At 46.3% G+C, this 22,447-nt stretch overlaps 1 protein-coding gene across 1 annotated transcript in view; it reads left to right on the top strand.

The window, feature by feature from the left end:
• The window catches only part of LOC138452965 (zinc finger protein 91-like), a 385,395-nt gene that overhangs the window by 102,433 nt on the left and 260,515 nt on the right, over positions 1 to 22,447 (top strand). The window contains exons 4-6 of the mRNA XM_069605335.1: positions 11,908 to 12,576; positions 12,905 to 14,658; positions 17,058 to 17,062. Coding sequence (XP_069461436.1) covers positions 11,908 to 12,576; positions 12,905 to 14,658; positions 17,058 to 17,062 — 2,428 coding nt within the window. The remainder of the gene's footprint in view (positions 1 to 11,907; positions 12,577 to 12,904; positions 14,659 to 17,057; positions 17,063 to 22,447) is intronic.

Genomic DNA, 22,447 nt, shown 5'->3' with positions numbered 1-22,447 from the left:
TGATCTTAATTTTACCAATATTTTTTTGCATTTTGTTAACCCTAGCTTAATCAGTGAGAGGTTTTATTGAACGTTGAAGTCTTATCGGTGTCTTATTTAAAAGGATTGTGTTGTCTGCATATGTAATACAGACGATTTTCTCTCTGTTTATTTTTGGTGGAGAATTTCTGCCCAGTCCTAGCTGAACTTGTATGTCAGAGGTAAACAAATTATAAAGTATAGGCGGTAGTGCACAACCTTGTTTTAACCCCTTCATGGTCAAGATGGTACTGGAATAAGATCCCGATTGACTCAAACGAATTGTAACCGTGTCTGAATAAAGTTTTTATATGGTATAAGAGAAGTGGGTCAATCCCCCAATTAGTTTTTCCTAGAGCAAGGGACATAGGATCATGTTGAAAGCCTTGCAAAAGTCGACGTAACAACAGTATAATTGGCTATTACTCGCTTTTTTTGTTTCTTCTATAAGATATAGAATGAGCGATAAATTGGGGATCGGATTATAGCCTTTGCGAAAGCCCATCTACAGGGGCTCATAATTTTACTTGCTTCGGCCCAACTGGTATGTTTTCATCGCAGGAGAGTAGCAAAGAGTTTTTGGCTGGAGTCTATCATCGCCAAGAGGCGGTCAGTGATGGATCCAGCCTGTCACCATTCTTGTGTATTGGTACTAGGAGAGATTTATGCCATCTCCCCAATATTTTCCCAGATTCCTCAAATTTGTCAAATAAATTCAACAATAACTTGGACCAGACAGCAGATTGTTCTTTGAAAGATGTGTTGGTTATACCATCAGGCCCTGGAGCAGCAGTAGGTTTCAGTATTATTATGGTGTTTAAAATATCCTGGTCGATTCCCAAGGTTTACCCTTAATCTGTGAATATGAGTGAGGGTGTATTTGGGGCCAATATAAAGTTCTTCGATGTGGGCCTTCCAACAGGTCTCAGACACTGGATTTATTTCAGGTGGATTGCTAAACTTAGAGAAATTATTAAATTTAGGCCAGAAACCTTTGCTGTCATTGCCCCATAGCCAGCCAGCCAGTAGCTTCCAGTTTGCATTGTGCAAAGAATGTTTGTGTTGTCTCGTCTATATGCCATAGTCAGTCTAGTGATGCTCGTCCTTTTCTCTAATTCGTCCAGGTCAGGATTTGCCCTTAGTTTGCGTTTGGCTCTATTTAATTTCTTTTTTTTGGTTGATAATTATATATGTATCGTAGTTTGTTTCTTTAGGAGAGGGTGGGTACCATCTTGCTGTAACCCGTTGTCCAGACTCTTTATCATAGTTTCACGATCCTTGTTGCATTTTTCGAGCCATTGTAGGGACATATCCTAGTTTTCTCGTAAGAGGATTTCCAAATCCTTTATTAGGCTCGGTCTCCATTTTATGCGATTACCTCTCAAATTAACCTCCAGATTCTGTCTTTGGTGGTTTTTCCGCCTTAATGTCGGCATATGAACCTTCCATGAGAGAATGCGGTGGTCACTGATGTCAGTGGAGCGAATCTCCACCGGTCCACACCTGGTCACCACCACATTGCTGCTGTTAATTAAATAGTCACTATGAGATCTGGAGCTACCATTGATCCAGGTGTATGTTAGGATCCCAGTTTCATCATCTCTATATTGAATAAATACAAGATTATACATTCTCACAAAAACTTTCCATCGATTAAGCATATGGTTGGCTTCAGCCATTTTGTGATGAAAATTGCTAACATTAAAATAACCCTCAATTATGATAGCGCCACCGGGGTGGGATTCTGGCCAAGTAGTAAATGCCTCGCCCATGATTTTACATATAGTGGGGGGTATATTTTATACTTGGTGGATTGTAAATATTGGCAATTAGGATCTCATCAGCAGTATTCTCATTTGAGGAAAAAATGGCAAACATTAAATATGGGGTGGCTCGTGTGTTAAAGTAGGGGAGCAGGGTATAGCTCACAACCTTGCCCCTATTGCTAGCCTGCCACTTGGTCGCCCTATCGCTGCAGGGATAGCCAAACTGTGAAGAGTCTTATAGTCATCAATAATGAATCTTTGTGTAGCCCAGGTCTCTTGCAATAGAAAACATTCTGGTCAAGGAGTAAGCTTCCCCCCCATAGGTCAGGACAAGAGTGAGCAATGTCCCTTTGTATTCCAAAAAATACGTTTCGTATCATTTTGTAGTTCAGGATGTCAGTTTTTAGTTAGCACAAGATGTTCTGGGACCCAATTTACGATATATTTCTGGTTAATCCATTGGGGTAGATTTGCCTGCTGAAATGCATGTAGGGTTGCTAGTTCGGAAGGCTCTGCGGCTTTAAGTCCTGCAACTCTTTTTGTAGAGGGTTTGCTCTCCTGTGATGGAGCTTGTAACCTAGAATTCCTGCAGATGGGGAGCTAGAAGCCCAGGACATTTAATGTGTCGGAATTTGTTTTTAAAAGAGCAACAATCAAAGGAGTTGAAAACTCTATTAGAGCCCAATTTGTAGGGCGTCCAACAGGCGGTAGTTCAATCCTTAGTACATCTGTGGAGCATACCAGGTTTAGTTGATGTACTTGTTTGAAAATTATTAGGAGATGGGAACGGTTTAGGAAAGGGCTATAGTTGGTAGGTGTTGTGTCTTGACTGTCGTGTAGTCAGAAGAGTCCTCTGTCCACAAGTGTCGCACAGAGAGAGTCCAAAATCACTCTCTGTGCAACCCTTGATGTCACAGGTGGGAGAAGATCTTCTGGGAACCCCGAGCCACTGCAAACAAAGCACTGGTTAAGTATCAAGCCAAGACAGCAATCACAAACCAGACAATAAGTAAGTGGAACGGTTTTACCAAAAAGGGACAGTGATGACTCTGTCGAACCTATGGAAGGGGTTCAGGGACCCACCAGGGCGTCTTTCCCCAATACAAAGCAATGAGCCCTTTAGGTTAGGCAGTGGTGCGAGTGTTGGGCCCACCTGATGCAAGAATCCAGACAAGGAAACCAAAAACGTAGCACCAAAGGAATGAGCGAGTAGAATTCCAGTAAGCAGTCCGTGATTCGTAACAAGAAATCCAAGAAGCCAGAAGCAAGGGGAAATCCAATAGCAGTCCTTAATCCAAGCAGAGGTCAGTTTCCAAGTCAATCCAATTGCGGGTATCCAAAGCGCCGAACAGTGTCCAAGTAAACAGCTGTGAAGTATCGAGTGTTCGGATGTGGCTGTTTAAATACCGGTGCTGCAGATCACCTCCCAGTCACGTGACCGCATCAAGTGAGCGTGCATCAGCAAGACGTGAGCGGGAAGCTTTGGTCACGTAACGTGGAAGTGGAGCGCGACGCCGGTCTCGTAAACGCCAAGGAACACGCCAATGGAACGGGCGTGTCGGCGAGTGTGCAACATGTCGAAACACTCGCATTGGTACATGAGAGCTCGGGGAAAGCACACGTCAGTCCCGGAACCAGGCAAGAGGACGGGGCAGAATGGAGGTATCGGGACGGGCATTGGGGACACTGGGAACACTGAGGGGTGAGTGCGTGACAGAGCGGGGGACACTGGGAACACTGAGGGGTGAGTGTGTGACAGTAGGTTGCAGTTCCTCCAAAACGTCTACTTTCCCAAATCAGAATTCTCTTCCAATAGCTGCGCAAAGTTGTTTGTGGTCGATATTATGGTTGTTTTGGGCATCCTTTTGTTTGTGCTGATGAACTGTGGAGAAGGGTGATGAATTTTCCACTGGGCTCGAGCATGGAATTCTGGACTGATCAGAAATGTGAACAGTAGAAGTGATAGATTTTATGTGATTGATTTTTGGATCCTCTTTGCCTAGCAATGTAGACTTGGCTAACGACGGTTGCATTGATTTAGGGTTCGGCCTCTGCAGTCAGGCTCATCGAGTAGTGCCATCTAGTAAAATATTTGAGGATAGCCGTTTCGCCAAAATATTGGGGATACGTTTTCCTCATATATCTGTTCCTGTTGCTATCAAAGGGGAAAGTCCCCTTGAGATTGTGTTGTCTTTGGCATGTTTCTTTGTTAGTGTGGCCGCTATATTTCTTTTGTTACAAATTTCATTTGAATGCTCCACCTCCGGGGCGCATATTAGAGAGGGGAAATTAATTTCCTCATAATCCCACCATGTTTTGTAGCTCAGCAAACTAGCCTCTTTGATGCTCTTATCGAATGGAGGAGGCTATACAGGCATCTGAACTGATCTGGCTGGTGTTTTTCGAGCGAGTACCCTGATTTATTGTTTTGGTCTGAGTGTTTTGCATTATTGCCTGAGATTGGCCATTATTAGGGTTTAATAAGGCAGGTTTAAACGTCTTTAAACTTTGTTCTTTATGCAAATTGTTCAACGATATTTCCAGAATCTTGGCCAGGTTATTTTTGACTTCAGTGTGATTCCTCACCATTGGGCCAAGAAGCATTGTTAAGGCATCAATTTTAGCCATGAACATATTTGTTGTTTTATGTAAGAGATTCCCTCTGGAGTTCAGAGGAGGCCTTTTGTTTTGTTCGGCTTCCGTGTCCATATCAGACTCTGTTTCCATGAGGCACCCAATGCCACTAAGTCAGGTGTGTTTGAAAGCTTGCTTTCCTCAAAATCCTAATTTTCTTGGGCTTTTTGAATCGCTTGGTCAGCTCCTAATGAGACTTTCCAAAACCCAATACATAGGTTAAAGAGAGAGTTATTGTTATCAATAGAGGGGAAACTATTTGATTATAATTGCTGTGTAGAGAGTGAGCTGTATGAGTGTTCTGGATTTCCATCTCCATCTGGGCGAGGTTTATTCCTGCAGGTTCCAAGAAATCCGTAATTGTTTTATTGATGTATCAAAGTCGATCTAGTCTTTCCTTTCTTCTTATAGGAGCGTCATGCTTTGGTCATAGTGGGTATTGCAGCAGTTTTCAGTCCTTAATTCCTTAATAGTGTTTTGTTATGTGTAGCACATTTGGAGTCATTGGTTCGAGTCATTTAGGTTAAATACCAAGATCTTACCTTCTAAGCCCTGACCAGTCCGCTCCAGCGGCACGCGACACTCGGTCTCGCTCCGTCCACGAATGCATGCTCTAACTTACATGTGCAGTTCCTTTGAGCTGGGATCAGCTGTTCAAGCAGCTCCTCGAGCAGAGAGATCGGTCCAGACTCTGCTAGAAGATGACAGGGCTACAGAACGCTGAATCACTGCAATTTTCAGGCAATTCCCTCAGTCGAATTGAGGGTCAGAGATTTTTGTTTGGTTTCCCCTTGATGCTCTCTGCTTTAGTGTCTGTGGTGCGCAGGGTTAGGCCTTGGCAGCCATATCCATATGTCCATATGAATACCCTCAGGGCTGGATAGGTACCGCAGGAGGACAATCAAAGAGACCTCAAACATACATTTCTCCAGTTTGGCCCATAAATGGTGTTTCCTGAGGCGCTCCAGGACTTCTGGAACATGACACACGTATGACTCGGAGGGCGCAAACGCCAATGATATCAAGGTAAACGCACATAAAGGATTGAAACGCTGCCAGAGCAATACCAAGATCCAGGTCTAATTCAGACTAAATGATGGGCACCACAGAGTTCCAGGTGGGAATACATCTTGGCTTCCCTTGAGGACTCCAGAATGTCTTTTATCAAGGGACATAGGTATATCCTTGAGTGTCGTTGCATTCAATAAGCTGTAATCAATGCAAGGCTGTAGTGGTCCCTCTTTCTTGTACATTAAAAAGAGAGGAGATCTCAAATGAGACTTTGAAGGAGCTATGTGCGCAAGGTTATTTTATTTTTAAAGCAGAGGCCTACCTCGAGAGCAGTGTGACTCTGTACAGAGTGATGGTAGCCAGCGTTTGGGATGGCATCGTTTAACAGTAGTGCAGTACTGCGAGTCAAGATTTGTGCGTCAGTATGACTTCATTTTGGAGAACCTGCAGTTCATCCCATAGGGCCTATAATGCTTCCAAGCATTGTTAGGTGTCACAATCTGTCAAGCAGCCCACTCCTTATTGTATTTGTTTTTTATATAGCGCTCTTTCCCCATCTGTATGGCATCAATGTGCTTGTGGTTGGAACGCCCTCGGTGACCGCAGTCCATGTGTAGCCGGTTCTAAGGGTTTAGATTAAGAAATGCTTGTGTGCATTTTTGCTGGATTAGGATTTAGGTGGCTAGCTAGGCTCCAGTAAACAGCCCAAAGGTCAGGCACGTGGGTGGCACTGTTGGTGGTTTAGGATAATGTGCTAGTGCTGAAGATTCGATGTGTGCCCAGCTACACTGAATTTTGTTTTCAATTGTAGTCGCTGTATCTAGTGGCAGAGGTGTAGAGGTATGTCAGGGGTTTTCAGTGTGGACGGTGTAAAGGCCCACTCCCCGATTTACACGCTCAATACCAATAAATAGGACACACCCCAGCATGGAATGAGACTAAGAGAACAGGCTGCGAGTTAGTTATCTTTATGTACAAATGGCATCCAGAGAACTCTGCTGCCCGAGAGCGCTCTGGCAAACAATACACGTACAATTGATCATAAAGGCAGAAATTGTCATCAGTGATGTCAGACATGATGGTTACAAAAGTTCGTTATGATTGGGCACAAATTTGCGTTGCCTATGGGCGCATAGGTGCTGCTCCTCCGTGGTTGGCTGAAGGGTTGGCGGGAGGGTGAGCGTCACGAGATGCATTTATCTGTGCCCAGGGTAAGGGTCAGGTCGCTGCGTGCTAGGGCTTGTCCTAACTAAGCTAACATGAGATACTACCATTAGACATGCACTAAATAATAATCATTACAGTTCCTTTTGAGTATATTATCAAAGATCTATAAATCGTACACAGATAAACACGACATTATTCATTTAGGACTTATATGATGTACTGGGCTTAGGGTCTTGGTCAGTAAGATAACATTGGCTGTGGGGTGGGTCCAGGTGCATCAAAAGAGGCTGTAGGACATTCTGACATTTGTTAGTTCTAGGGTGCAATATACTGTGACAGGGGTCTGGTGTTAGTTGGGGGCACACTGGGGTGGGCTTCATAGCAGGGTCACACGGCTGTTACATCAAGGGAATACCTTGCAAGGACACAGGGTTACAGTGGCAGTAATTTTCCAACAGCGGGGGTAGAGGGCGCAGGCAGGTTTGTGGAGATGGATGAGTTACAGGACATGGTTGGAGCCGGTTCACACATAGGGCAGGGATCTCAGAGGAAGAGCAAGATGTTACAGTAGTGTATGTGTTGCAATCCGGCTCAAGCGTGAGAATGGAGCTGCAAAGCTTTCAGGCACAGTGAGAAAAGGTGGGGGCCATGAGCGCGGTGTGCGCGGCTCTGCAGAGGGGAGAGAAGCCTTTTCGTATTATCGCAGTGAGGCCTAGTCCAAAGATGGATTTGAGGGTGCAAAATATGGAAGCCAAGTGTCCCGCACAATAACCTCATGTCTGCCACTGAAACTGCTAGTGTGCAGGCAAGAAAATGGAAGCATCCCCCATCATTGTATGAGCAAGTGGTTTTGTATTGTGCTGAATATGAGGAGGGCCCAAACGACCCCTCACTCCCACACAACGGCTATGTGTGCTGCTAGACCGGAATGGCATAGCCATAGCTGCATTCTATGGTGCATGGATGGGTGGCCATGCCTGCTGCTTTGGTCTACGGCCGTGGTATAAGGTATACGTACCGTATTTTGGATGGGGTTCGTCTACAGTGTTCTCTTTATTTGTCCATTACGAATGGCTGCTCTCGCTATTCGTGGTCTCCGTGGAATGAAAGTCTAATAGTGAGGGCGTTTCCCGGCTGGGGAGGGTGCTGGGGATGAGTGAGGACGATAGGGGGTGAGAGAACAACATGGAGGGCGAAGGTTTGTTATGGAGTACCTATACAAAAGCTGCCGGCATTCGTGAGATATTGATGGGTACAAGTGTTATTTTTCTTGGCAGGAACAAGGTTTTTTGTGCTGTGCCTCAGCGAATGCTACCGGCATCCCTGGGCTATTGATGGGTAGCAGTGTTGTTTGGCGATAGTTTGTCACAGTGATCCGCTGCGAACGCTGCCGGTATCCTTGCTGTAATTGCTCTATAGGAATGTTGTGTTTGGGTTCAGTGATATAGTTTAGAGAGGGGAGGGTTTCAAGAAGAGACAGGGAAAAGCCAGGTTTTGAGGGCCTTTCTGAATTTCAGGTGATTTTCAAAATTGCAAATGTCTAGCGGTAGAGAGTTCCAGATGATCGGCGATTGGACGGAGAATAAGGCTCCGCACAGTCTGGAGGAGATATGAAGTGGGAACACTAGCCGTTATGTTGTGCGAGATCTGAGACTCCTTGAGAGGCGGTAGCGCAGGATTTTTGTCTTGAAGGAATTCCGGGCAAGTGGGTGTCGTCTGCGTAGTTGTAGCAAGTAAGATTGTGGCAGCGGATGATTTGCGGGCAGAGGGTTTCGGTAGAGGTTGAAGATTAGGGGGAAAGGGATGTGGGACCCCTTTTGTTACTGGTCGTGAGGTGGAGCTGAACGGGTGGAGGAGCATAATTTGTGAGCATTTAGAGATGAAAGAGAAGATCCATGAGGTCTGTGGCTTTGATTCCTAGTGTTTGCAGCCTGTCTAGTAGGGTAGTGTGATCAATGGTATCGAAAGGCTGCAGTGAGGTCAAGGAGGTTCAGTACAGCGCAGCCTTCTGCATCAGCTGTTCTTTTTCCGTATTGCCAGACAGACACTAGGGAGGATTCTCTTCCTCTGAGCGGTCGGAAGCCTGATTGCGCCCGATCTAGGAGGCTGTTGGCTCCAGTGATGTAGGAGGTGCTTCTGGGAAGGATCCTGATGTAAGTGATAGGTTGAGGATTGAGCGTGTGATACTGCTTGCACAGGTTGAGGCTAGGATGTTTTTGAGGAGGGTAGGTGTGCAGTGGTCCTCAAGGGGAGCCTGGTGGGCAGCTTTGTGCTAGGAATGAGAGGAACTTCTGGTGTGAAATAGAAGAGAAAGAGCTGAAGGTTTGTATCAAGGGGGTTTTTGATGAGGGTCGGCCTGTGAGTGGGTAGGGGGCGAGGGTATGTGTTACAATTTAGAGATGATGGCGGAGTGTCTGTCAATAGCGACATTGTGGAAGTGTAATGATAAGGTGTCACATGGGGCTTGGGAGACTGGTGGGGGAGGGGGCTGGAGCAGGCCAGGGAGTTGAATTCAGAGATGATTCTATGCAGATCCTTGCTGAACATTTAGGATTCTGTTCCCATAGAATGTTTTTTTCCGATTTCCAGTCTGTATGCTCTGGTTATTCTTGCTAGGGTGGTCGTTTTCTGGGCCGTAGGGATGGATCTCCAGGTCTGTTCCAGATGGTGCTTGAGGGTTTTTAGTGATTTGAGGTTGGCGTTGAACAACCTGGTTGGGGGGGTCCTGATCTCTGAGAGGTCCGTTTTGTTGCTGTCCACTTATACCAGATAGCCAGGTCTCCTGATGGTCCAGCATAGTGTTCTAGGGCCTGGAGTCTAGTCTGGTCCAGTGGAAGGACCGTGTGGGGAATAGAAATCCCTCTCTCCCGGGACCCAGTACTGAATGACCCAGTCCTGTTACGTGGACGATCCTTCCCCCACCACCATGAAAGATAAGCCACCCACGTATTAACCTGATATCGGAACAGTGATCGACACTGATCAAGGGTATCCAGAAAGGACGGGTGCAGAATGGAAGGACAAAGATTACCAGAAGCTCGCCCAAAGGAAGGAACAGGTGGAGGGGGCCAGGAAGACTCTCAGCAAAGAAGAAATTACTAGAAAGAAAAGAAATCAGGCGGAGCAGAGGCAAAATGGGCACAAGGCAGCAGGAGGCAGAAAACATCAACACTAAGCTTCACAATGCAGACTGAAAGCAATTGTGGGACAAAGGCCCATGAAACTCCTCCGGTTTTGTGGTGGCTCACATGAGAATGAGCCTCCCAGCCGCCCTGACCATTTCCCCGAGCAACGGACCATGCAAAGTGCATGCGTTGAACTGTGCTGCTGGTCTCTCCTCCCCACCCCCACACCTGCCCAGACTGGAAAACATGGCGGCTCCCAAGCTTGCGAATGTGGCAACAAGACAGAAACACTTGCACCCAAGCACCAGTGGTAGCATTCTGACACCCAGTATATCCCCCATCTATTGATTTCTCAGACACATTTTATCATGTGTATCAGGTAAAATACTGGCTTTAGTTACTGCACCACTACAGGGGCATCTAGATACTGAAGGGGGTGGAGCTTGTGGACAATAGTCACATGAGAAGTGGCCTAAAGCAGGCCTGCATCCTGGCCACTCTTTGTTTTAATTTATGTTTTTCTGACATCAGAAATTATTTGAATAAGGCCTTAATTTCCACCCAAAAATGTAGGTAAAACATCTTCAAGGGTTGCGATACGCAAATGTTTTTTTCACAGTACCAATAAGCTTGCAAAGAATGCTTGTCTTCAGAAATTGTGTTCCCAATGAATGACTTTTACTCTGTAAAAAGTAGTAATAAGTAGTAATAACCAAGCTCTAAAATAATATGGGGTAATCATGAGTCTGAAACAATAAACACCTCCCTGATTATGAATGGTCTGTGGTCGTTTGATAAAATGTACTGCAGCCTCTTGACTGAAATGCATAGAGGACACACTTTAGAGCAGATCCCTTGGCTTGGGGAAAGTCTCCTGCATGGAGTATCTTTAATCAGAGTTGGGTTTGAATACATGGGTTGCCAGGTAAAACAAGAGCACTCTTATTTGGATGTAAGACATTGGGGAAAGCCCAGTATATTTCTGAAATGGCTGAAAGAGGAGCTCTGGGCGAACGAGTCAAGACTGGTACTGGGAGATTGCATTAAAATTCCAAACATTGAAAGTATTTGTAGAGTATGTAATGAAAAGGGACGGGTGGGGTCACTAAGGCATCTGCACCATTTAGGGCTCTGCTCAAAGACTGAATAAAATGCAGAGGAGATTTGTAGGGAAATGGGAGGCTCTGAAAGATGCAACATTCTGGCTTGGAGCTTTAAGCCTTAATTTTGGCTAGGTTACAACTTTGGTTTATAATTTGAAGCCTTAAAGGCAGGTGAAATATATGTAAACCAGTAAAACACTATTTCAACAATAAAGAAACTATAACTGCCTCATCGTTCTTTATGTTTAGAAAGATAATGTGTCCATTTTCTTTTACAGCTTTCCAAAGCCTGCACAAAAAGTGAAATGCCTCAAGAATGGGTTTACATGGAACAAAAGGGATGATGTCGGATACCTCATGGAATAGAAGATTCTAGAAGCCCAGTCTGGTCAGGACTGGAGTAAGCTACGCATTAAGAACATTATTTCTGTTATCGCTTACAATCTGTATTCAGAGTGTCAAGGTAACCGGAAGAAGGACATGCTTCTGAAAAGTTACAAATAAATACACGAGTGAGTAGGAGAACCAAAGCAAGATCGAATTCGGATAAACATGTAATTAAAAAGTTAAAGCTTTTTATTCATGAAGATTGCAAATAGTAGAAAACCATATCAATGCAATGAATTTGAAAACAGTACATACCAAGGTTGGATTCAATAATCCTAACAAACATGCTAGTATGGGTATTGTGAAAAGAACATAAGACGTTAAAGCATTTAGATTCTTCTGAGAACACCCAAATGGGAAAACTTGTCAAAAACACAACCTGCATTGACACATGGAGGTGAAAAATCAAAGCTCCTTAAATGAGCTTTCCTTTGTACAGTGGAATTGTAACCAGGAGTGCACTGAGAGATGAATTTAGAGGAGCTCTATAAATGGCTGACCCTGTAATGAGGTTAACTTTGCTGTGGCATTCTTGCTAAACACAATCCAAGCTGGAGAAATTAAACCCCCAGAGAAACCTTTCCAGGACAATGAATGCCATAAAAGCTTCAGTCTGAAAACCCATCTCGCTCAAAATGAGAGAACCCACGCTAGAGAAAATCCTCATCAGTACACAGAATGCCATAACCGTTTCAGCCAAAAAACATATCCAACTCTACATGAGAAGATGCGTACAGGAGTAAATTCTTATCAGTGCATTCAATGTCAGAAAAGCTTCAGTTGGAAAAGCAACCTAACTATCCATGAGAGAAGCCACACAGGAGCCAAACCTCATCAGTGCTCTGAATGTCAGAAATGCTTCAGTGTGAAAAGCAGCCTAACCATCCATGAGAGAAGCCACACAGGAGCCAAACCTTATCAATGCTCTGATTGTCAGAAATGCTTCAATGAGAAAAGCAACCTAATTATCCATGAGAGAAGCCACACAGGAGCCAAACCTTATCAGTGCTCTGAATGTCAGAAATGTTTCAGTGTGAAAAGCCACCTAACTACCCATGAGAGAAGCCACACAGGAGCCAAACCTTATCAGTGCTCTGAATGTCATAAATGCTTCAGTCAGAAAAGCAGCCTATCTATTCATGAGAGAAGCCACACAGGAGACAAACCTTATCGGTGCTCTGAATGTCAGAAATGCTTCAGTCACAAACCCCACCTAACTACCCATGAGAGAAGCCATACAGGAGCCAAACCTTATCGGTGCTCTGAATGTCAGAAATGTTTCAGTCAGAAAAGCAACCTTACTAAACATGAGAGAAGCCACACAGGAGCCAACCCTTATCAGTGCTCTGAATGTCAGAAATGCTTGTAACCAGGAGTGCACTGAGAGATGAATTTAGAGGAGCTCTATAAATGGCTGAACCTGTAATGAGGTTCACTTTGCTGTGGCATTCTTGCTAAACACAATCCAAGCTGGAGAAATGAAACCCCCAGAGAAAACTTTCCATGACAATGAATGCCATAAAGGCTTCAGTCTGAAAACCCATCCTGCTCAAAATGAGAAAACCCACGCTGGAGAAAATCCTCATCAGTACACAGAATGCCATAACCGTTTCAGCCAAAAAACATATCCAACTCTACATGAGAAGACGCGTACAGGAGTAAATCCTTATCAGTGCATTCAATGTCAGAAAAGCTTCAGTTGGAAAAGCAACCTAACTATCCATGAGAGAACCCACACAGGAGCCAAACCTTATCGATGCTCTGAATGTCAGAAATGCTTCAATGAGAAAAGCAACCTAACTATCCATGAGAGAAGCCACACAGGAGCCAAACCTCATCAGTGCTCTGAATGTCAGAAATGCTTCAGTGTGAAAAGCAGCCTAACCATCCATGAGAGAAGCCACACAGGAGCCAAACCTTATCAGTGCTCTGAATGTCAGAAATGCTTCAGTCAGAAAAGCAGCCTATCTATTCATGAGAGGAGCCACACAGGAGCCGAACCTTATCGGTGCTCTGAATGTCAGAAATGCTTCAGTCGGAAAAGCAGCCTAACTATCCATAAGAGAAGCCACACAGGAGCCAAACCTTATCAGTGCTCTGAATGTCAGAAATGCTTTAGGCACAAAAGCAACCTAACTAAACATGAGAAAAGCCACACAGGAGCCAAACCTTATCTGTGCTCTGAATGTCAGAAATGCTTCAGTCACAAATCCCACCTAACTACCCATGAGAGAAGCCATACAGGAGCCAAACCTTATCAGTGCTCTGAATGTCAGAAATGCTTCAATCAGAAAAGCAACCTAACCACACATGAGAGAAGCCACACAGGAGCCAAACCTTATCAGTGCTCTGAATGTCAGAAATGCTTCAGTCACAAATCCCACCTAACTACCCATGAGAGATGCCACACAGGAGCCAAACCTTATCAGTTCTCTGAATGTCAGAAATGCTTCCGTGTGAAAGGCAGCCTAACTAAACATGAGAGAAGCCACACAGGAGTCAAACATTTTCAATGCTCTGAATGTCAGAAATGTTTCAGTCAGAAAAGCCACCTAACTACCCATGAGAGAAGCCACACAGGAACCAAACCTTATCGATGCTCTGAATGTCAGAAATGCTTCAGTGTGAAAAGCAACCTAACCACCCATGAGAGAAGCCACGCAGGAGACAAACCTTATCAGTGCTCTGAATGTCAGAAATGCTTCTGTCACAAACCCCACCGAACTACCCATGAGAGAATCCACACAGGAGCCAAACCTTATCGGTGCTCTGAATGTCAGAAATGCTTCAGTCGGAAACCCTACCTAACTACCCATGAGAGAAGCCATACAGGGGTCAAACCTTATCGGTGCTCTGAATGTCAGAAATGCTTCAGTCAGAAAAGCCACCTAACTACCCATGAGAGAATCCACACAGGAGCCAAACCTTATCAGTGTTCTGAATGTCAGAAATGCTTCCGTGTGAAAGGCAGCCTAACTAAACATGAGAGAAGCCACACAGGAGTCAAACCTTTTCAATGCTCTGAATGTCAGAAATGCTTCAGTGTGAAAAGCAACCTAACCACCCATGAGAGAAGCCACGCAGGAGCCAAACCTTATCAGTGCTCTGAATGTCAGAAATGCTTCTGTCACAAACCCCACCGAACTACCCATGAGAGAATCCACACAGGAGCCAAACGTTATTGGTGCTCTGAATGTCAGAAATGCTTCAGTCAGAAAAGCCACCTAACTACCCATGAGAGAATCCACACAAGAGCCAAACCTTATCAATGCTCAGAATGTCAGAAATGCTTTAGTCAGAAAAGCAGCCTAACTAAACATGAGAGAAGCCACACAGGAGATAAACGGTGTCAGTGCTCTGAATGTCAGAAATGCTTCAGTGTGAAAAGCACCCTAACTACCCATGAGAGAAGCCATACAGGAGCCAAACCTTATCAGTGCTCTGAATGTCGGAAATGCTTGTCAGAAAAGCAGCCTAACTAAACCTGGGAGAAGCAAAGCTTTCGTCTGTGCACAGAATGATGCCAGAACAACCTTCCCTCCCCCCTGCCTTTATAAGCTGTTACCTTTCTCCACATTCATATCACCATAGTACTTGGACAAGGAAGAGGCGATTGGGAGTAGTGCATGCTAACTTGTCATTGCACCACTCTGGTACTGAAGCGAGGAAGAGGCATGAGGACTGTTGTGAGGGTCAGGCATGTCATCATGCCTCTTCCTTGCCTCAGTACCAGAGTGGTGCAATGACAAGTTAGCATGTACTACTCCCAGTCACCTCTAACTATGGTCAGACAACACCTACAACCTCTTAAATGGTTGCAAGTATATAAAAGGAAAAATCAGAAGCAAAGTGGAGGTCGAGATCCAGGGTGGCAGCCGAGCGTGGCAATATGAGGTGGAGCAGGCAGATTATGGGCCGGTGAAAAGGACACTGACTACTTCAGAGAAGCCAGAAAGATGCAGAGGCCAGAGCGGGCCACAGAAGGTTTAGGAGCTTTGCAGAGCTCTGTCGTGTGTTCCCCGTTGGGAGTGGGGAACACAGAGATCTCCCTGAGGCAGCCGACGGCTGCAGGATAATCTGAAGGAAGCAAGCACTGCTCGCCGGAGCTCCCCAGGAGTGAGAGGAGCCAGCGAGAACCAGAGAGTGAAACGAGAGCACCTGGAGGAGCAGCCGCACACTGGTGAGTGACAGGGAAAGGATCACTAATGCTGGAGTGCTCCAGGGGCATTGTATGTGTAATGGCGGATGCCGGTCAAGGGAAAATGTATGACAAATGGGTCGGGGGACAAAACGTGAACTATTGAATACCGAACAAGTTGCCAAGCACGAAATGAGTTTTGAAAACTGAACTCTGGAAAAGAAATAAGTATATCGAATGACTGAAACAGCAGGTGATGTGCATTTGTGAAGAAAGTGAAACAAGTAAAAATCAAAATACAATTGGATAGTGTGAAAAAAAAGTGGTAGCCAGGAGAAATACCACAAAGGAAAGTGTGCGAGAGTCACATGTTGGTAAAGGCAAGAAGCTGTTAAAGTGAAACAGAAACATATGTGGATTTATGACACAGATACAGAAAGGAAACCTCTGTTGTCAAGGAAGTCCTATGAGAGAGAATGAACTGTTGCAAACTGCCAAGGGGTATCGGTTGTGCAACCTGTGATGGGTAGACCGTGTGGTCTGACAACTGCACCTAGACTGAGGAACCCTTACTTGAGTAAACCAAGAGAAGTGAAAAGGCTGAGGCTGGTCTGCCTAAAATTGTTCAAGTGACATAAAGAAAAGGAAAACTGAGCAAGTTGATTTCACCGTGAATTTGAAGCCAGAAATGCTGCCTACTTGTTTGAAGGGAACCCCAAGACCATTCTGTGGAACTGTGTTGAACTTGGGACAGGAATCCTGAGACCATTTTGTGGAACTGTGTTGAACTTGGGGAAGGGAACCCCGAGGCCATTTGGTGGATCTGTCTTGAACTTAGGGAAGGGAGCCAAGAGTAAGCCAGGAGTTGGAAGAAGCTCAGAACATTTGTTTGAACACTATTCCTTTGGTTGCTGATATCCCCACACATTATTTAGTTTTAGTTGTGAGGGCAAGTATAGGTTTTGGACACAGACAGACTTTTAAGTTGAACTTGCTGACTCCAACTATCCTTAGTTTATTTAGGTAGGGAAATCCCACCTTGTTGTAGGTAAATCCTCCACTTTACCTACAAATGCATGATTCATCGGTTTGTGAAAACTGGTTGTAATTTTGTTACCACCAACCAAAGTCAGTAACTTAATTACCACCACTTTTTTCCTGCACTGCCAAACTTGTAATAAGGCCCATTTTCTTCTGCATATGTTGGGTGTTGTAATACGCACGGGCTCGTGCATAGGCATCTGGTGGAATGTTGATCTACGATCAGAATGATCATTCCGCAGCAGCCGTTGAGTGAGGGGAGCTGTAGCTAGAGGCTGCGGGGTCTCGCAATAAAGAAACAAATACAATTACCTGTGTCGATGTAATTGTGTCATTGGCGACGAGGACCGGGATTGTGGATGAGACCCTGTTCCACGCGTGTGCTAGCCTGCTGTCTGGCTCCCCATCGTCCGCAGCGCAGTCGGTGTGGACGGGGGCTGACTGGCGCTGGACCTTCTGGAGCTGCTGCTGCGGGCTTGAAGGCCGGGCGGGTGGTTGCCCGTGAGGTGTGGAGGTCGAGGAACTGTTCGGGCGAGAACCGTTGCCCTGGATTGGAGGCCGGGGAGCGCACCTGCATTAGCTGTCCGCCGGCGGCTTGCCCTGTATTCGTTGCTTGCTGGTAGCTGGTCCACCCCGGTGGAGGTTGAGGAGCTGCTCGAGCGCCCAGGCGGGGTGCTGCCGGCTGGCTCCCCATCGTCCGCGGCGCAGTCGGTGTGGACGGGGGCTGACTGGCGCTGGACCTTCTGGAGCTGCTGCTGCGGGCTTGAAGGCCGGGCGGGTGGTTGCCCGTGAGGTGTGGAGGTCGAGGAACGGTTCGGGCGAGAACCGTTGCCCTGGATTGGAGGCCGGGGAGCGCACCTGCATTAGCTGTCCGCCGGCGGCTTGCCCCGTATTCGTTGGCTGGTAGCTGGTCCACCCCGGTGGAGGTTGAGGAGCTGCTCGAGCGCCCAGGCGGGGTGCTGCCGGGCTGCCGCTGACTGCCTGGATCAGTGGGTCTGGGCAGAGCGGGCGCTCACGCCGTCAGGTGCGGAGGACCAGGAACTATCGAGGGCGTTCCTGCGTTGGAGGCCCATCGGAAGCACAGGCATCGGCAGGCACCAGCAGTTCTTCCGGTAGTGAGCGCCGCCCCGTGTGGCCCTGTATCCAATGTCCGCTGGCAGCGGGTCCCGCCCCCGGTTGTGAGCGCCGCCCCGATAGTGTGAGGAGGGGCTGTGGTGACGTCTGCGTGCTCAGAGATTCCTGCGGTCGCTCCAGGGAAGCAGGAGCAGGCGCAGGGTGCTTTATGAAGCAGCTGTCTGTGGGGTTGGGGGATTGGTGAAAAAAAGAAAAAAAAAACAGGAGGAGAACACCAGCATCATCAGCCGCGTGGCCCTTAAGGGGATTTGGAAGTCTGGTAAGGTGGGGACATCCCACATCGTTGGATATATTTTTGGTTGTGACTCACCCTGTGCCAGGATTTTGGTTGTACTGCATATGCGTGGGGGTGCACGCTCACAAGGCCACAAGGGAAGACATCCGGGTGCTGTCATCTTGGTTGATGTGGTGCCTACTGACTCAAAGTGTTGCGGATTATAAGGGCACTTAAGAGTGTGTATAAGCTATTTTGGGTGGGCACAAGGTTTTGCCAGTAAAGTTGACCATGTTGCATACAGCAGCTAGGCCTCCACCAGCATTTCTGCCTAACCCAGGAGAGCCAGTGGTGCCTTGGGAGCAGTGGGTAGATGCTTTTAAAGTATACTTGCGGGCTGCTGGTGGGGCAAAGTTTAATGATGATGAATAAGAGGCTGCTTTGCTTAATTGTATTGGCACGGAGGGCTTGAGAGTTTTTCGTCACCTGCCAGGAGAGAATGTAATGATTCAAGGGGGAGGTGAAGGGGAAATGGTTGTAAGTGCCTATGAGACAGCTTTGAAGAAATTGCAAGTACGTTTTGGAAAAAGAGTAAATGTGGTTTTAGAGCGGTATAAGTTCTTTTCGAGGGCACAAGTTTCCACGGAAAGTATAGATTCATATGTTACAGCCTTACGTGCGCTCATGGCTACATGTGGGTTCCCGGGTAACGGTGAGGAACATATAAGGGATCAGATAATGATGAAAACGTCAAATCAAAAAATCAGAGAGAGATTGTGGATTGAGAGCGATCCGTCACTGGATAAGGTTCTGGAGATTGCTAGAGCAATTGAAGCCTCAAAGGCGAGTGTACAAATGGTTACCGAAAGGGATGGAAATAGGGAGACGGTGCATGCGGTGGTGTCAAAGTGCAAGAAGGCTCTGGACAAAGGGGTTGCACAAGGGAATAGAGCACCTAAAAGTAAAGAAGTGTGCAAAAATTGTGGTTGGGCAAGTCATACAGTGGATTCGAAATTCTGTCCGGCTAGCAAGGTAGAGTGCAGGAAATGTAAAAGGATGGGCCATTTTGCACGAATGTGTAAAGGGCAGGTGGTCGCAAATGTAACTACAGAAGAGTTGACTATGGGCCTGGAGGGAGCTTCAGGTGGGGGTCCTAAACAGACTGTCATATTACATGTGGAGGGTGGTGGGCGGAAGGGTCCATGGGTGTCAGTATTGGTGGACCAGCACCCGGTGGATATGTTGGTGGATTCTGGGTCACCTTATACACTGGTGTCTCCGGAAGTGTATCAAGAGGTTTTGGGTAAGCCGATCTCTACTTTGTTGGCTCCAGATATCAGACGTATGCATATGGGCAAAGTTCCATTGAGCTACTGGGTTATGATTGGTCAAATTTTTCATTCAAAGGAAGGCAAACTTTAGGTAAATTGTATGTGGCTAAAAAAGGGACAAGTGTGTTGGGTTGGGACGAGCAGGCTGCATTAAAAATACAAATTCATCCAGGTGAAAAAGAACCGGTTCTCAGTGTCAGGGAGAGAAGGGAAGAGAAGGATGTAGGAGTTACTCCTACAGTGCTTATGAGTGAGTTTCCGGAAGTATTTTCCGACATCCTGGGAAAGCTTAAGGGCTTTACGCATCGCATTGTGTTGAAGAAGGGGGCAGTGCCGAGAGTTCATAAGGTGAGGGGGGTGCCTGTTTCAGTGAGGGAGGCATTTAAGGCGGAATTGTCTAAGTTACAGGCGGCAGGAATAATAGAACCCATTGAGGCTTCGGAGTGGTTGTTTCCTGTGGTTCTAGTGAAGAAGGGTGATGGCAGCATCAGAATGTGTGTGGATCTCCGGGAGTTAAATGCCAGCATATGGGTGGATCGGCATCCTTTGCCAAATATTAATGAGTTGCTCTTGACGTTGGGTGAGGCCAATTATTTTTCGACTTTTGATTTGTCAACGGCGTATCACCAAATTGACCTACATATTGAGTCGAGACCTCTTACTTCATTTGTGACTCCATTCGGGGCGTTTAGATTTTGTCGTATGCCGTTTGGTTTGGCTTCGGCCTCGGCAGTTTTTCAGAGGCTAATGTATCAGTTGTTTGAAGGGGTGGAGGGTGTCAGCTACTTTCAAGATGACATTTTGGTGTGGGGCAGCAGCAGGGAGCAACATGATGAAAGGGTAAGGAAGGTCATGCAAATTCTTAAAGAGAGTGGTCTAACAGTAAAATTAACAAAGTGTCAGGTGGGGGTGGAGGAGGTCACATATCTGGGACACACTTTGAGTTCACGAGGTGTAAGTCCAAAAAGGGAGTTGGTACAAGTGTTGAGGGATACGCCAGCTCCGGTTAATAAAGATCAGCTAAGGGCTTTCCTGGGTCTTGCAGAGTATTATGTTAAATTTGTGTCAAATTACGCGGAAAAAACTGTGGCCATGAGAGCTCTTATGAGGAAGTGTGTAAGATTTGTATGGTCTGCGGAGTGTGCGGCAGAATTTGAGCTGGTTAAGAGGGAGGTGGAGAAGGCTCCATGTCTGAAATCATTTGACCCAAAAAATAGAACTGCTTTGACGGTGGATGCAAGTGAGGTGGGCCTAGGGGCAGTGCTGGAGCAATGCATCAATGGGGAATGGGTCCCGGTGGCTTTTGCTTCGAGGACCTTGAGAGATGTGGAAACCAGATACTCGGTAATAGAGAAAGAGACTTTGGCAGTGTTGTGGGCTTCAAAATATTTCAGGACATTTGTGTGGGGAATACCTTATGTAGTCAGAACGGACCATAAACCGTTGGTACAGGTATTTTCTTCCAAGGGAGTCATGGCAGTATCCCCGAGGATTGCGAGGTGGTCTGTACAGTTACAAGATTACAATTTTTCTTTGCAGTATGTTCCGAGGAAATTGAATGTTGTCGCGGATTGTTTGTCCCGGTTGCCAGTTGCAGAGCAGGATAGTGAGGGGGAAGTAGGGAAGGAGGATGATGCGCTGGAGTGTCAGGTTGCGTTGGTCACTTCGGCTGTGGAGAAGTCGGAGTGGGATCAGGAGTCTGAGGGTGACATTGAGTTAAAGTGGATTAAGGAAGGTTTGGTGAAGGGGTGGCACACTGTGAAGGAAAGGCCGGAAGGGAAAGGTTATGGTCAGGTTCTCCAGGAATTAGCAGAGGGTCCTTGGGGTTTCTCCAGGGGTAGTAGATTGATACCCCCGATAAGTTTGAGGGGGAGAATGGTGGAATTGGCACATGAGGGTCATTTGGGCCGATCATTGACTAAAAGGAGATTGAGGGAGGAGTATTGGTGGCCGTCAATGGACAGGGATGTGGAACAGGTGGTGAAAGAGTGTCAAGCGTGTTCTGTCAGTGATAAGAGTAAGGTACTGCGTCCACAACCGGTGCATCCTGTTGAGGTTCCAGAGCAGGTATGGTCGAAATTGGCTTTGGACATTATGGGTCCATTCGACTGTTTAGAGCCTGAGTCCAGGTACATGTTGGTGTTGGTGGACTATACGTCCAGGTGGATTGAGGTGGCGGCGTGTTCGGATATTACGACCAGTACTGTAATTGATTTTCTGAGAAAAGTGTTTGACCGTGAGGGTTTACCGGCAAGTTTAGTTACGGATAATGGTGTGCAGTTCACTTCTAGTGCCATGAGAGAATTCTTGGAAAAGCATGCCATTTCGCATTATAGGACTGCTCTGTATAATCCGTCGGCAAATGGTCTGGTTGAAAGGGCCAATGGCACGATTAAGTCAGCCATACAATTGGCGTTGGCCAATGGTTGGAATTGGCAAGAAGTTGTGACACAATATTTGGCTGCATATAGGAGGACTCCGGCCGTGCTTACGGGAAGATCTCCATTTGAACTAATGAGGGGCAGGAAGGCAGGTACAAGGTTGAGGACATTGGCTATGGGGGGTGGGGGCCCATGCGAGATGGATTTGCAAGCAATACATCGCAGCATTTTAGAGCGCCAGCAGACTATGGAATCCTCACAAAGGAGTAGGAAGGAGTTGAATGTAAAGCCTGGGGATCAGGTGTACATAAAGAATCCTAGATTAGTTCATAAAGGGTACAGCACTTTTATGCCCTCGAGGAAGGTTGTTAAAGTGGGAAAAGGGTATGTGCATTTGGAGGATGGCTCTGTTTGGAGTAAGAGGCGTGTGGCGGTGGATGGATGTGGACATGTGGATAAGGATGGGGTGGAGTGGGAGGAGGAAACACAGGAAACAGCGATGGATTATAATCCTGTGGTGTCTCAATCCATTGGGAGTGAACAGCAAGAGGGGGTGCCAATCCTAGGTCCTGTTGATCCACAGGTAAATGTGGAAGTTCAGAATGCCATGGCTCAGGAACCTGATCCAGTTCAACATAGGGATCGTGTCGGTAGGAGCTGTGGGCGTCCCATAAGATTTAGGGATTATGTTTGTTAAGAGTGGAGTACATCTAATATTCTATGCTACTTGGATGGTTATATTGGTTAAAGTAAGAAGCATTTATTACATGTCATGTGATTGTGTTTCATTTTCCATTGTTAAGAAAATTTGTAAACATTTTTATCTAAGGGAAGAGGATATGTTGTAATACGCACGGGCTCGTGCATAGGCATCTGGTGGAATGTTGATCTACGATCAGAATCAACATTCCGCAGCAGCCGTTGAGTGAGGGGAGCTGTAGCTAGAGGCTGCGGGGTCTCGCAATAAAGAAACATAAATACAATTACCTGTGTCGAT

The sequence above is a fragment of the Ambystoma mexicanum genome, chromosome 4p, assembly GCF_040938575.1.
Source record: "Ambystoma mexicanum isolate Mex_15411 chromosome 4p, UKY_AmexF1_1, whole genome shotgun sequence".
Classification (NCBI taxonomy): Eukaryota; Metazoa; Chordata; class Amphibia; order Caudata; family Ambystomatidae; genus Ambystoma; species Ambystoma mexicanum.
This window is presented reverse-complemented; position numbering and strand designations above follow the sequence as displayed.